Below are 13,374 nucleotides of genomic sequence, written 5' to 3' on the forward strand. Positions count from 1 at the left end.
TATAATTTTCCCTGTCATATTTGGGAAAGGCAAATAAAACTAATACAAAATAAGTAGAGCTTTAGAGAACTATGGCTGTTCTACTATACAGAGAATATCATTGTCGAGGTCTAGTTTTCTCTGATGCTTTTCACTGAGTAGAAAACTAATGAAAATTTAAATTTATAAAAATACCTCTAGTCAAGTCTCACTGCATTCAGAAGTTGTGCCTTGGATGCACAATTTTTTATGGTTATATATATATATATATATATATATATACATATATTTATTTATGCATACAGAACTGGGGTACAGGCCAGAGGTACAGGGGCAACGAGAGGATTCACCAGAGACAGAGCGGGGAGCAGAACAGGCAGATCAATGAAGTACACTGCTGAGGGGAGCAGCGGGCGGGTCAGGAGAGGTCTGCCACGCCATGTGGTCACCTCCAGGGCAGGCGGGAATCGAACTCATGCAGAAGTGGCTTTAGCTTCTTAGTGCTGTGCTTTAACCCGCTGCGGAGGGCCGGTAATATATATTTTTAATGACAAGTATAATCCTATAAAACATGGATCTAGAAAAGACTTTCTCTTTTTACCAGAGTTACAATTGAACACCAGTAGAACCATGGAGGATATGTGTGCACTCAAAAGCAAAGGAAACCATCTTGGCCACATTTCCTACTTGATGGCCAGTGAATTTTGGGAATTGGTCAGTTATAGTGGAGAAAGCACTGGAGTTAGTCAGAAGCTCTTCTCAAGTATAAAAAAATGCCAATAAAAATACCTCAAAACTAAATAATTCAATGAGGAAAGTGCATTGCACACCATTTCATAAAATTGGCTACATTTTACTTGTATTTGCCTCACGCACAGATCTGGTTGTGTTATTTCCAAGCCCTTTCATCATTGTTCTTGATTCAATCCAAGTCCTTAACCTTACATTTCTATTGGGTGCTAAGCCTGAAGCTCCCTCCTTACTTTTATCACCTAGTTTTTATCTCCTCTAAACTCTTTTCTCTGTCCAGTTGAGTTAACTTCACATTTACTTTTACTAGCTTTACAATTATGTCTAAACTACCTTCACTGGTCTGATAACCCCAGTTTTGTTTATCTTCCATCCATTCTTCGGAGTGAATTATTTTTTTCATGGGAATCCCCAGATTGATTGGTTATGACAAGCCACCCAGTATTCATGGCTCTTGTATTATTCTTCTTGGGTCATTAGGAGCACCTGGAGACCAGACTTGTGTTTCTATATTTTGCTACATCCCACACAACCTATCACTTCTCCACATGTAAGAGAGATCTTGGACATTGCACGGAATTAAACTATGGATTGAGTAAGTTGACTTGAAAGATATAATGGATTTAATGCCTCACAGAAGACCATGCACATATTTTCACTTGTGTCACAGGAGATATGTTATCTTTAAATTATATTAAATTTAAAGTAACTACTAGACTGTTAAAATAACTACTTACTACTGAACTATCAAAGGAGAGTACATGGGCTATCATAATAATGGAAATTTTATTATCTCTGCTTATGTATTTCATCTGAATTCTGAATAAGAGTAAGTTAATACATTATTGTACCTTAGTGTAAAGAGCAAAGCTCTTAGAGACAAATGTGCAGAGATAAGTCTTAGCATGACTATTGTTAACTATGCAAAACACATTTAAAATAGCAACTCTAGATGACTTTTATAATTTAAATGTGTGAAAAGATTCTGAGTCTACCTATATGCATAGTTGAATCTATAGAAGTACCCAAATAATTTTCAGTCTTCAGGAATGTACATTAGAAAGATTTGTTGAATACATTTTGAAGGACACAGAAGGGAAAGAATAATTTGGTTCTAGTTTAGGTGTTGACACTTTCTATATAGGGGTCAAATGACAAATATTTTTGAGCCATGTGGGTCATAGGATTTCTACTCAATCCTGCATTGTAATTTAAAAATCATAGACAATATATGAATGAGGAAGCATGATAGTTGTCTAGTAAAACTATTTATAAAAATAGACAGTGAACTGAATTTAGTTAATGGATTAGTTTTGTGACCCTGTCTTACGTTTGTGGTTATGTGTAATCAGCCTTGTCATCACTATCATTTATTTAAATAATAACTTATTCAAAACAATACCTTTACTATGGTAATTTTTTTTTAAAGATTTATTTATTTATTTGTGCATACAGAAGTGGGGTACAGGCCAGAGGCTCAGGGGCGGTGAGAGGCTTCACCAGAGACAGAGTGGGGAGCAGAACAGGCAGATCCACGAAGTACACTGCTGAGGGGAGCAGCGGGCGGGCCAGGAGAGGTCTGGCTCGCCATGTGGTCTCCTCCGGGGCAGGCGGCAGGCGGGAATCGAACTCATGCGGAAGTGGCTTCAGATTCTCAGTACTGTGCTTTAACCCGCTGCGCCACCAGGGAGGGCCTACTATGGTAATTTTTAAATTGTATTTCATAATCACATTAATTGCACATTTGGAAAAGTCAGAAAGAGTGAGATAATAAGAGATAACTGGAGACATAGATTTTTATCATTACCTCCTGTCCTTAAGACTTAAAGAGCTAGGAAATGACTAGTGTTTCTTAAACTGTGTTTCAGTGAATTGTAGGTGTTCTCTACAAAAATTTGAGAAATTGTATTAAAAGCAGCTTCATAGTTATAGTAGGGAAAATGTCTGGTAGTTTGTATGACTCTGTTTTGTGTCAACATAGTAGCTTCAGAGGCATGCATTCGAAGACCTGCAGATGAAGTCAGCCACCTAGGTTACTTGGCTGGGGAATGAGCCTCCTCTCAAATCCAGGCTTTGCCTCCCTACTGAGCTCTGAGCTATTATACTACATGTACTGACTCTCAAACAGTCATTTTCAAAATGCTAAATTGAAGTCAGCACACTAATGTGCATCCTCTATTTCCAAGAGATGTTTCTTAAAGAATGCATGATTTCTTAAATCTACTGGACCATGGAAAATAAATTGATGATCCTTGCAAACAGACTCATAGGATGCTTCTGTTCCCTTGAAAGAGTATCTGGAAAATGCTTTGTGATGGCAGCAATTCCCAAATCCAACTGATCATTAGAATAATCTGGGAAACAGAAAAATATAGACTTAAAGGAATGTGAAGTTTGACATTTGTTTTAAGAGACATAGTTAATATGCCAGTTTAGGGATATTCCTTTTTGCTAATATCATACACTTAGATTTTTTTTGTATGTCCCATAAGTTTCATTTCCTTCCTGCATTATGGTGATAATGTAGAAGTTTCCAGGATAGAAAAATTCAAGGACCTGGTACCAAGTATAAGACAAGAATAGCTAACTTAGTTCCTTTGTTACTTTTTAGTAGTCTTTGTGTAAACTGATATTTTTATTTTGTCCTACATTGTTTGGTTTAATTACAGAATTTTTCATTTTTAGACAAAGGACCCTCCTTTTATCAGAGCGTTTGCAGATTGGATTTATTTATTTATTGGACAAATTGTACTCTGTCAAAGACTGATTTTAGATATGCCGATATTATATCGTTCTTATCTATTTGTGACTCTGGGTTGTCATGGTGATAGGTGCTGATATTACATTTCTATAGACAATTAGCTGGAATAAATCTTTACATCCAACATATTTATTGGAAAAGATGCAAATGAGTAGCATTTTACATTGAATCTGAAGTAGTAAAATGTAGCAAAAATTGCCTTTGCAAAGAATGAGCTTATGTTACTAAGGTGCTTTCATTAAGTTTCTGTTGGCTTTTTGTTTTAATATCTGTAAAATAAAAAAAGTTCCTTGTGTGGTCAGCTCTTAAAGTAGGAAGGAACTAGACTATAAAAAACAAAGTATAATGCTTGCCTTATAGAATGTACATACACTGATACTAGAAATCCAATGCTATACTAAGTAACAATGGAAGTGAAACATCAGTCTTAAAATGATTCCAAAATCCCAACCAAGTAATGCTTAATTAAAAACTTGTGTGCAGTTAGTTGTTATAAATGACATACAAGACATAATGGCCTTTTTACTCATCCTATAGCTACAAATATTAAAGTGTTTTGTTCATGATCACATGACACAAAAAGGAGGAAATTAATAATTTTGTTCAGTGGACTTTCATCCAAGTTAGACAATGTGATACAGTCATAAAATTATATCATCTGGAAACCATTTCAGGAGATGAATAATTTTTCTTGTCACTTTGGTACTTTATTAACTCTTTTCCTGGTGTCATTAAATCCTTGCAAAGATGGCTTTATTGTAATGTGCTATATTGGAAGCCAGAGGCAAGAAAACCAACAATGGAGGTGTGTCAGACTGAAATTACTGATGCTAATCAGTAGTGATGATGAAAGTCCAAGGAACAGACTCAAAAAAAAAAAAAAAAAAATGAAAAAGAAGCCCAACTAATAGGAGCGTTCTACAAAGCCAGATCACATGGTAAGGGAATCCACTGGTTTTAAATTGCTTCTTAGCTGTGCATTGAGTTGTTCCTAAAAAGCCTGGACAAATACAACTAAAATATAAACAAGTAGGTTTTTTTTGTGTGTGTTTTCCTTCATAAACACAATCAAGCCATAAGAAAACAAAACATATGGTCAGGATGAATAAGGAGGAATAGAAACACAAGATTCACCTAATCTTAAAACATGAATTCCTTGAAGAAAACACCTTCCTAACAAATATTCCTGCTTACTCAAATTTAACACATATAAAAACAGATCAGTGCCTGTATGCAGAAATTTCAATCTGGATTATATAGATTGATTTATAATCTTCCATAAAACACATAGGCCTGAATTATGACACAGGAAATAAGAAAAAAAAGTATGCTTGCTATTGTCACACCATTGACTAGTATTGGATTTGAGTGAGTAAAATTGCAATGAAAAATAGGTAAGTTTCCAACAAACTCAAAAGTATTTTGCGATTGGTGGTAGTTTGGAAAGGAGCCTCCAAGATTATTCAGCTCCATCTTTGTACACTGTTGGAGAGTCAGTGAGGATGGGCACCAATGTCTATAGATCTGATGAGTAACTTCTAGTCTAAGGTATCACTGACAAGCTCTGTAAATCTCAGAGATGCCTGCAAATCAAACACTTATTGTCCCATGTACATGGGCACAGAAACCCGTCCACAAATCTCTGCAGTCAGACCTATCACACAGCTATCACCATTAACAGCAGCATCTTGCAATCTGAGAGACAGCAATAAATATAGGTGGGTGAGTATGAAAAACTACTCCTACATACAACTGCCCTAAGGGTCAGTGCAACATCAATTCTCTTAAGACTTAAAGCAGGAGACTATTTCTGACTGAAAATGGGGTATTTTACCCAGTAGGGGTTAACTTTGAAGACACTTATAATTTCACCTCATTATTTTTAAAAGTGCTAAATGAAAAGGACCATCCTGTTATCATTGGAGTTTTAGAAGTAGTTTAGAAATCTGATTACTCCCTAGATTTAGTGATTTGCTGAATCAAAAATGCATACTGAGTACAATATATAGTAAAGAGTATCAGGTGCTCTATATGTTTATGTTTTAACAACTGATTTATAATCCCTGATGTAGGTCAGAGATGATACAAATCCAGTAGATGTCCTAGTTATTTACAGGAATTTCCCATTTCAGGTACAGAGAATCTATGCTGGGATGCTAGGGTTTAGCCTCAGAGCAACAGTCACAACTGAATATCATTATTTATTCAGTTATTTTGTAGCAACTTGAAAGAAAAAAAGCCATTCCTTAATTTACTCACTGTTTTATGTTAAAATCCACAAAAAGTTTTGCAAAATAAAAACTATATTTTGCAAAGTTGACAATTATGGAATTAATCTTCCAACCTCTCAAGATAGATTCTCAATTGTCTTTATGAAATTATCATGTTTTACAGGGCTTTCTTTGGATGCAATCTCACAAGTATTTGTTAGAATTCAAAAAACCCCTTTGGATAAAAGCTTTAAACTTCATCTATTTCTGTGTCATAAAATAATCACACTTCTGGGAAGATGCATTCTGTACACTTTGCCTAGTGTAAACATTTTCGTTTTTCTGCCTGTCATAGAAACTTGTGTAGTAAAGTGGGTGGAGGGGCACAGTGAGCTGTGTTTCCACAATGTGTTAACTTTTAGCCCCTCAACTGAGATGTCTTTCCATCTTCCACTATTTCCTATTCTATCACATATAGAAAATGTTATTTCATGTTTGAAAAAGGACATCAAATAAATCTCCAAAAACAAATTAAAAAATCCTTTCCACTCAAATACCCATTACATATTTAATGTTTTGTATTGGACATTATCTATGTGGTCATAGACAATTGAGAAAGCTGGAGAAACTGTCTTACTGTAACTACACCCACTAATGAGCAAGTCAATTCTAAATCTTAAGTGGCATCAGTGATTTCTATGGGTGTGATGACTTGGCAATATGTACTTCCAAATATTTAATTTCCTATCTTCTTGCCCTAAAGTTTTAATAAATGTTGATGAAACAAGCAAAAATAGGCAGCTTACTATTTAAGAGACAACATGTGTATAGGATGTATAACATAGTATCACTACACAGAATGTTCTAAAACTAAAAATAGAAACTTGATCAACTATCTTTGGATTGTAGTGAGAAAAGCACAAGAGGTCAATCATGGCACAAAACGGCAGATTTTGGGCAAATCCAGAACCTGAATTAGAGACTTTGAGTATGAACTACAGAAAATACCTTTAAAATAAAAAAGCTATGCAAAAGCTGGAATAAAAAAAAAAAAACAAAACTTAGTGCCTGACCTAAAACTAAATCAGTGCAAGTTTTGAAGTATAAAGGAAGTCCAAAAAGGCTAATTCTAGCTGAGTAAGAGTTATAAAAATACTCAGCAAAATAAATTGTTTCTTCCTTTGGGAAACTCAGCACGAGAGAGTTAAACACAGAGTCACAGCTGGAGAACTTACATTTCCAATTACTAACATTTTTGTAGGAAATGCTATTGTCACATTATTTACACTCATTCTATCTAAAAAGTATGTTCCAATATCATTTTGCTTGGGTACACATAAAAGATGAGAGAACATCCTAAACAGTAACCTTTACCTTAATGTAATATTATAGGAACACTGTAAAATCTAGAGTTTTCAAAAAAAGAGAAAAATCCATTTTCAGGCTTAACAAAATGAACTTTTGTAAGTAACATGATTCTTTCCATTAAGTGACATATGTGGATCAATTCACCTTTGAATTTAGTAACCAAAAAAGATGGAGGAACATGCATCTTGCAAATGCATAGAGCACATCATATTGCCAGGTGGCCGCTACAACACTAAGGATGCAGATGGAATCTAGATGAGGCTGGGCAGAAAGAAGTCGAGAGAAGGTATAGAAAGTAGAAGCAGGATGGAAGCAGATTCTTAAAGAACAATGGGATGCCATGTTTAGGAGAGCACAGAGCATTCTTGATAGTAACTTATTTCCATAACAAAATAATTCAATAAAAGAACTAAGGCATTTTTCAGAACTCTATAGTTTGAATTGTTACGTTGACTCATGACAGTCACCAGATACTTGAATGCCTCTTACATAGTTCACATGATGTTGGGAACAGAACAAATATACTCACTGTATCCCCAGCCTCCAAGGTTTCATTTGTGTAGTAGGAGATAGATGTGGTACCCCATTTTGCTACTTAGTGTTAACACAGCAACTCAAACTTGTGAAGGCCAGGTAGCCTGGCTTCAGAATCTGAGTTTGTCTCCTAGAACTGTACGATTGGGGTCAAGGTCCTTAGACTTTGGTACTTCAGTTTTGTTATCTGTAAAAAAGTACTGAAGAAAGTATAATCCTATGAAAGTGTTATACACAAAGGTTTTCACAGTGTCTGGCAATGACTACTGTTCTGGATATGGTGGTGTGCATGGTATGCTGTAGAGAGGGGTGAGACCAAGTTCGGGATAAACAGAAAGGTAAAAAGGCTTTCCAGTTGAGATGAAATTTAAATGGATTTTCATAGGAGTCCCTTAGAACTGTTATAGGTGTGTAATGTTGAAGCCGTATATATGGTACAGCATGGACAGACACAAGGAAGAAGTCATGGATGATGAGTGTAATTGTGATAAGGGGTTTTAGACTTTAATCCTAAAGACTGTCTTAAATATTTTGTTCTCACACATTCTGGTTATCGCATTCTTGGTTTTTCCGCAGTAGTTCTCCCTCTTCAGCCATTAATACCTCTTTCCTTCTATGTTTGGTTACAAGATAAATGATGCTTAATTAAACATGTAACTGGTCATAGTTATGCACAACAACCTGCACAGGTCCTTCTCCTGCACTGTCTAGTGACAAGCACACATTTCCCTCTTACTAGATGATTGTTTTAGTAAGACCTGTTATTCCCATCTGCTTCTCTTTGTTGTGGCTCAAGTACTTTCCTCTTTGGAGTTTTATTCTTTCCCAATCATTTTAAATTACTTTAAGGTTCACCTTTGAACATCATAAAGAAATTTTGTTTGATCAAACAACACACCATGTTAGTAGACTTCTAGCACCACTGTGTCTTGGTACTGAGTTTCACAGTCACACACTTTAGATTGCCTTTCTTCTCCCTTATGTCTACACATTGCTCATGCCTTCCAGGTATGACTTTCCAGTGAAAGCATATCTATAGTATCTTGCATACTAACAAAAGATTGTTGGATGAATATATTATGTGTAAAAATATTTCTTAATACAACCTCCTTAAGAACTTGCCAAGATTATTATGTGTAAATTCCATACAATTTTAAAAATTAGTGACTTGTCCTTTGCAGATTACTTTGGGAAAGAATGACTGTGGTTTGTTTTTTACTGGAGTGTATACAGTTCACATAGATAAGTGAAACATTCTAAAAGAGGTGTTGAAATACTTTCAATTTAATACTTTTTAAATTTGTGGTTCCATTATAAAATGTGAAAACAGGAATATCTTAGCATAAATTCCTGGACATTAGAGACAGGAAAACTATTCTATACCTGTTGTGGACCAGTCATTACAAAACTGCTAACTTCACATAAAATACATCATTAAAATTTTCTAATGTTTCTTTCCAAGAGAAATAATAAACATGATGGCTCTTTTATAGCCAAATATCTCCAAGGCTCAAAAAGTTTTAAAAACTTTTGAATTCCGACAGTCAAGTAATGATTTGACACTTCAAATGCAGGTCAAAATGCTTGAGAAGTTATTTCAGCATCATTGTTAGTATTTAGAAATAGGTAAAATAACTTCACAGTTGTGGACATGTAACAAATTTTCTTGGCCTCAGCTCCTCCAAGTTTGCCTTCAATTATATCTAAAACTCTTATGATGAAATGCTTGTGAATGTGTGAAGAAATCTCATGGCAGAGTCAGGTGTGGAAGTTGTATATTTTGGTGACAGCATGAATATACAATTATAGTGGTAGAATTATGAACTTTTTTTTTTATCTCCCTGTTGATGAGTTAAATATTGATTACAAAGTTATAAAACCTCAGAACTTATATGATGCGCTCTTTAGCTTGGGTTAAAGTATGAGTTGCCATTGCTACAATACCTTTTTATATTCTTCTCTAGATAAATATGCATGTTAGAGGAGACTTCTAGAATCAAGAAATCATTTGAGGCAATCAATTGCCCTTAAAGTAAAAATAGCTAATGTCAAATATATACAATATTTCAGAGACCAGAAAGCCATTACTAAACCTACTGGATTAACCAAGTCTCTAACTTCAAAATTATGCATCAAAATTTATCACACACAAAAAAGGTCTGGAATTACATTCATGGTAAAGAAATTCAAATTAACAATCAGTAAATTGTCTTTTATGTCATAAGGGACCTAATTAAAATGATTGTATTCATGGGTAAATCAGAACTAACTTGAATCTATAACCTGTAGTGAACTGAATATAGAGAAATGCAAATATATAGATATTTTGATCATAAGCTAAAACCTTTTTTCCCCACAATTTTTCTAGCTTTTACTTTGTTTAAAAAAGTAAAAATGAGGTCAGTGCTAATAACTGAGTAGTTTACCCTCCAACAGTCACCATGAAAACTAGTTAGATTGTCCTCTACTTAAGATTCTGAATACATTGTCACAGAACTTGGTTAGATGAAAATCTTTATCAAGCCATTATTATGATAGACACTCCAAGGCACAAACTGTCATTATGTTTGAGAAGGACATTTTGATACATTAATTGATACCCTCAGGATTCAGATCTGGCTTTTAGGACATTTTAATTAAAATTTACCATTGTAAAAAGTCTCCAAGAAGAGAGAAAATGAACTCCAACTTATTTGAAAATATGACACAAGCATAAATGAAAGACTAAGAAATACCACAGAAGCTGAAAAAATGATAATCTATTTTACACACCTTTTACAAGGGACTATCATAAAAAGTCAGTGTTCTCTGGGCTGCTCTAAGTAAAAAAAAAAAAAAAAATCTAACGAGTAGAAAACAGAATGGGCACCATGCTTACAACAAGGAAGGCCAACACATCTTCTTAATATGTAGCACCTGTATTTCCAACCACTATAATTCTAGACTATAGATAAATGAATTCAAATACAGACTAGAAAATCACACACACACAAATCTCAGATTTAAACACTCACTTATTAAATAGCCTATAATCAACAGCCTATAACCAAATTTGCTTCCCTTAGAAAATATATTTTGAAGTAACACAGAAGAAACATTTAAGGACAAAACCGAAAGATGTTAAGCATGCCCCAAACACTTGTGAAGGGAAAGGTTATCTGGAAACCCCACAAGTTAATTGGTTGTTTTTTTGACCATCATGATACTGAAGCTAATTGGGATCAGGTAGCTATAAATTAAAGGGAATGCAAAAAGGTTGTCTATTATTAAACTTAGTATATCAATTTACCAATTTTGTGGTGTGAAATGTCAGTATTGAGGGTGACTCATACCTTAAATTCCTCCAAGATTTTGTAATTTTTTCCATGATATTCACAAAAGTTTTTCACTTCTTTGCACTCAGGACAGCATCCATTGTGTTCTACTTTAGTACACTTTGGGTGAATTTTAGGGCATTCTGGCTGGTCACAAACAGGTCCATCCAAAGCACAGACACATGGGCAGTTGGAATGCCCTGGGAAAAATCGTTCTCCCAACTTGTACACAAAGCCACTGTCATCCACACACCCTTTCCCTCGATAGTCATCAAAGATCAGATTATCATTACTGGAGGTCTGGTCACTTTCATCAGCAGGATAGTCTTCATGACTGATGGCAGCAGAGGTGACCAATCCAGGGATGACCAATAGAAGTATGCAAGCTTCATGAATATGGAGAGCCATTCCTCTCCTCAAAGGCTTCTGGATGTGCTCCTAATATTAAATATGTTCAGCTCCTTCCATGGGAATAAGAGGAGTACACTGGAAAAAAATAAGAAAAAAAGTAAAATACAGTGAATATAGACTCATATAAACCCATGCCCTTGATCTGTTTTGGGACCTATTTGGAAGATATTAGGATGTTGAATAGGTTAACTTCATGTAACAATGCATACTTTATTATGAAGTTTAAGAGCTGGTTCTTGGTAACATATTCATTAAAATTTGTTTGAGTTATATCATTTAGGAACTGGCAGCTTGAATTTACATTCTAAATTTCAAAGAGCCTTCTGCAAATTGAAAGGAGTGGTTTTGCTGAGCCTCAGAAGGTGATTCTAAGTAATTATAAGTTCCATAGGAAATTCACATTTTCTTTAAATTGGAATATTATATAACAATCTGTATGAAAACTCAAGTGATTGGTGAGAAAAACTACTTCTAGGAGAAAGAGAAGAATAGTTGAATGTAAATTTTGATTGGGATGGAGATAGTATAAAGAGCTTTCTATTTATATATGTCTATAACTGGAACACAACCATGCAGGCCACATGGGTTACTTGTCTTTTTGAATATGAATCTAGATTTTGAAACTTATCTAAGAAAAAAAATTACTATTCCACAGAGCAAGAAAATTAAAATAAAAGAGAACTCCATTTATTGAAAGGTTTTCATTATTATCCACATTGTTATTTTACTCAGGAAGTAAGCTCCTAGTGGGCAGGAAAGCTGTATCTGAATTTTTTAACAGCAACTAGTTTTCATGTAACACTTGAATGCACCATACCAATATAAGTGCCATTCATAGTAAGATAAGTGCCATTTATAGTCTTGAAAACATGTCCCCTTTGGAATGCCAAAAATATTAACACTTGGGAAACTACATCAAAAAATGCTAGTGTAAAACTATTGAAATTTCTTAAAATGGTAATGAGATATTGCCATTCATAGAAAATACACTATTGATTTGGTGGTACTGATTCTTGCAAACTTCACTCAGTATTAGTGTGTGGTGTGGAGTGTTGGTAGTGGGCTCTTTGTTTAGAGTTACTAATTCATACAACAGCGCAGGGGGGAACTGACTTGGAGTGACAGATAAGGAAAAGTACTATCAAATAGTTAATTTGTCTACTTAAAATGCTAGTGGCTTTTTTTTTCAATATTGCTAAGATTGTATATAGGGCATTTTCAGACTAGTTATACATGTTAACCCTTAGTTTATTTTTAGATAATAAAGGCATAAGTTGCCTCTTTTCTGTGTAACATATGATTTCAAATAAGATGAAGTGTCATTAGGAAACTTGATTATGAACTACTATATTTGCATTTTAAGTTATACAAATTCTAGTAATAGTAAAATGGAAAGTAGTCTATTCATGCCCTCCTTCAGTAGAAAGCTGCTGTCTGATATTAGAATTCCCTTTGGGTAGGTAATGATAAAGGAGATTGATTTCTTTTAAAATATGTCAAAAATAATGAGTCATGACAGAACAAAAAATGCAAACCTGTAATTCTACTCGAGAAACTGGAAGCTTCCTTGACAAAGCATTTTTTATCACTTGAATTACTACAGAAGCCACAAACATAACAGAAGCTTCTGAAAAAGCATAAATATATTGTACTAATTAAGACATATATTATAGATTTCTCATGTATTTAGGAAGTTTATCTTGGTAGAAAGGAGCTATTGTGCTTCCTGATAGTATTCCAGAAGTATCTGTCAATACATGTAGAAAATGCTATACAAAATACACATATCATTTTGCTTCAGAAGAAAGAATGATCTTTTTACAGGCTACAGGTAGGTATTAATGTTAACAGGCTATTGTAAATATAAAGTTAAAGGTGAAAAAGAGGTATTCTATCTACTTTAACATTAGACTTTTTTTTTACATTAAAAACATTTTAAAATCTGCATGGAGCACAAGCTTTTTGAAAAGATAATAAAGTTCTTATGCTTTTTAAAAAAATTCCCCTTCATAATTAAGCTACTCTAGTACAGTTTAAGATACTATTT

At 34.3% G+C, this 13,374-nt stretch overlaps 1 protein-coding gene across 1 annotated transcript in view; it reads right to left on the reverse strand.

Annotated features, from left to right (window-relative positions):
* The window catches only part of VWC2L (von Willebrand factor C domain containing protein 2-like), a 144,005-nt gene that overhangs the window by 130,402 nt on the left and 229 nt on the right, over positions 1-13,374 (reverse strand). The window contains exon 2 of the mRNA XM_004674323.2: positions 10,935-11,402. Within this exon, the coding sequence (XP_004674380.1) occupies positions 10,935-11,324 (390 nt within the window). The 5' untranslated portion in view covers positions 11,325-11,402. The remainder of the gene's footprint in view (positions 1-10,934; positions 11,403-13,374) is intronic.

Source organism: Condylura cristata, unplaced genomic scaffold, assembly GCF_000260355.1.
Source record: "Condylura cristata isolate star-nosed mole 26May11 unplaced genomic scaffold, ConCri1.0 scaffold00002, whole genome shotgun sequence".
Lineage (NCBI taxonomy): Eukaryota > Metazoa > Chordata > Mammalia > Eulipotyphla > Talpidae > Condylura > Condylura cristata.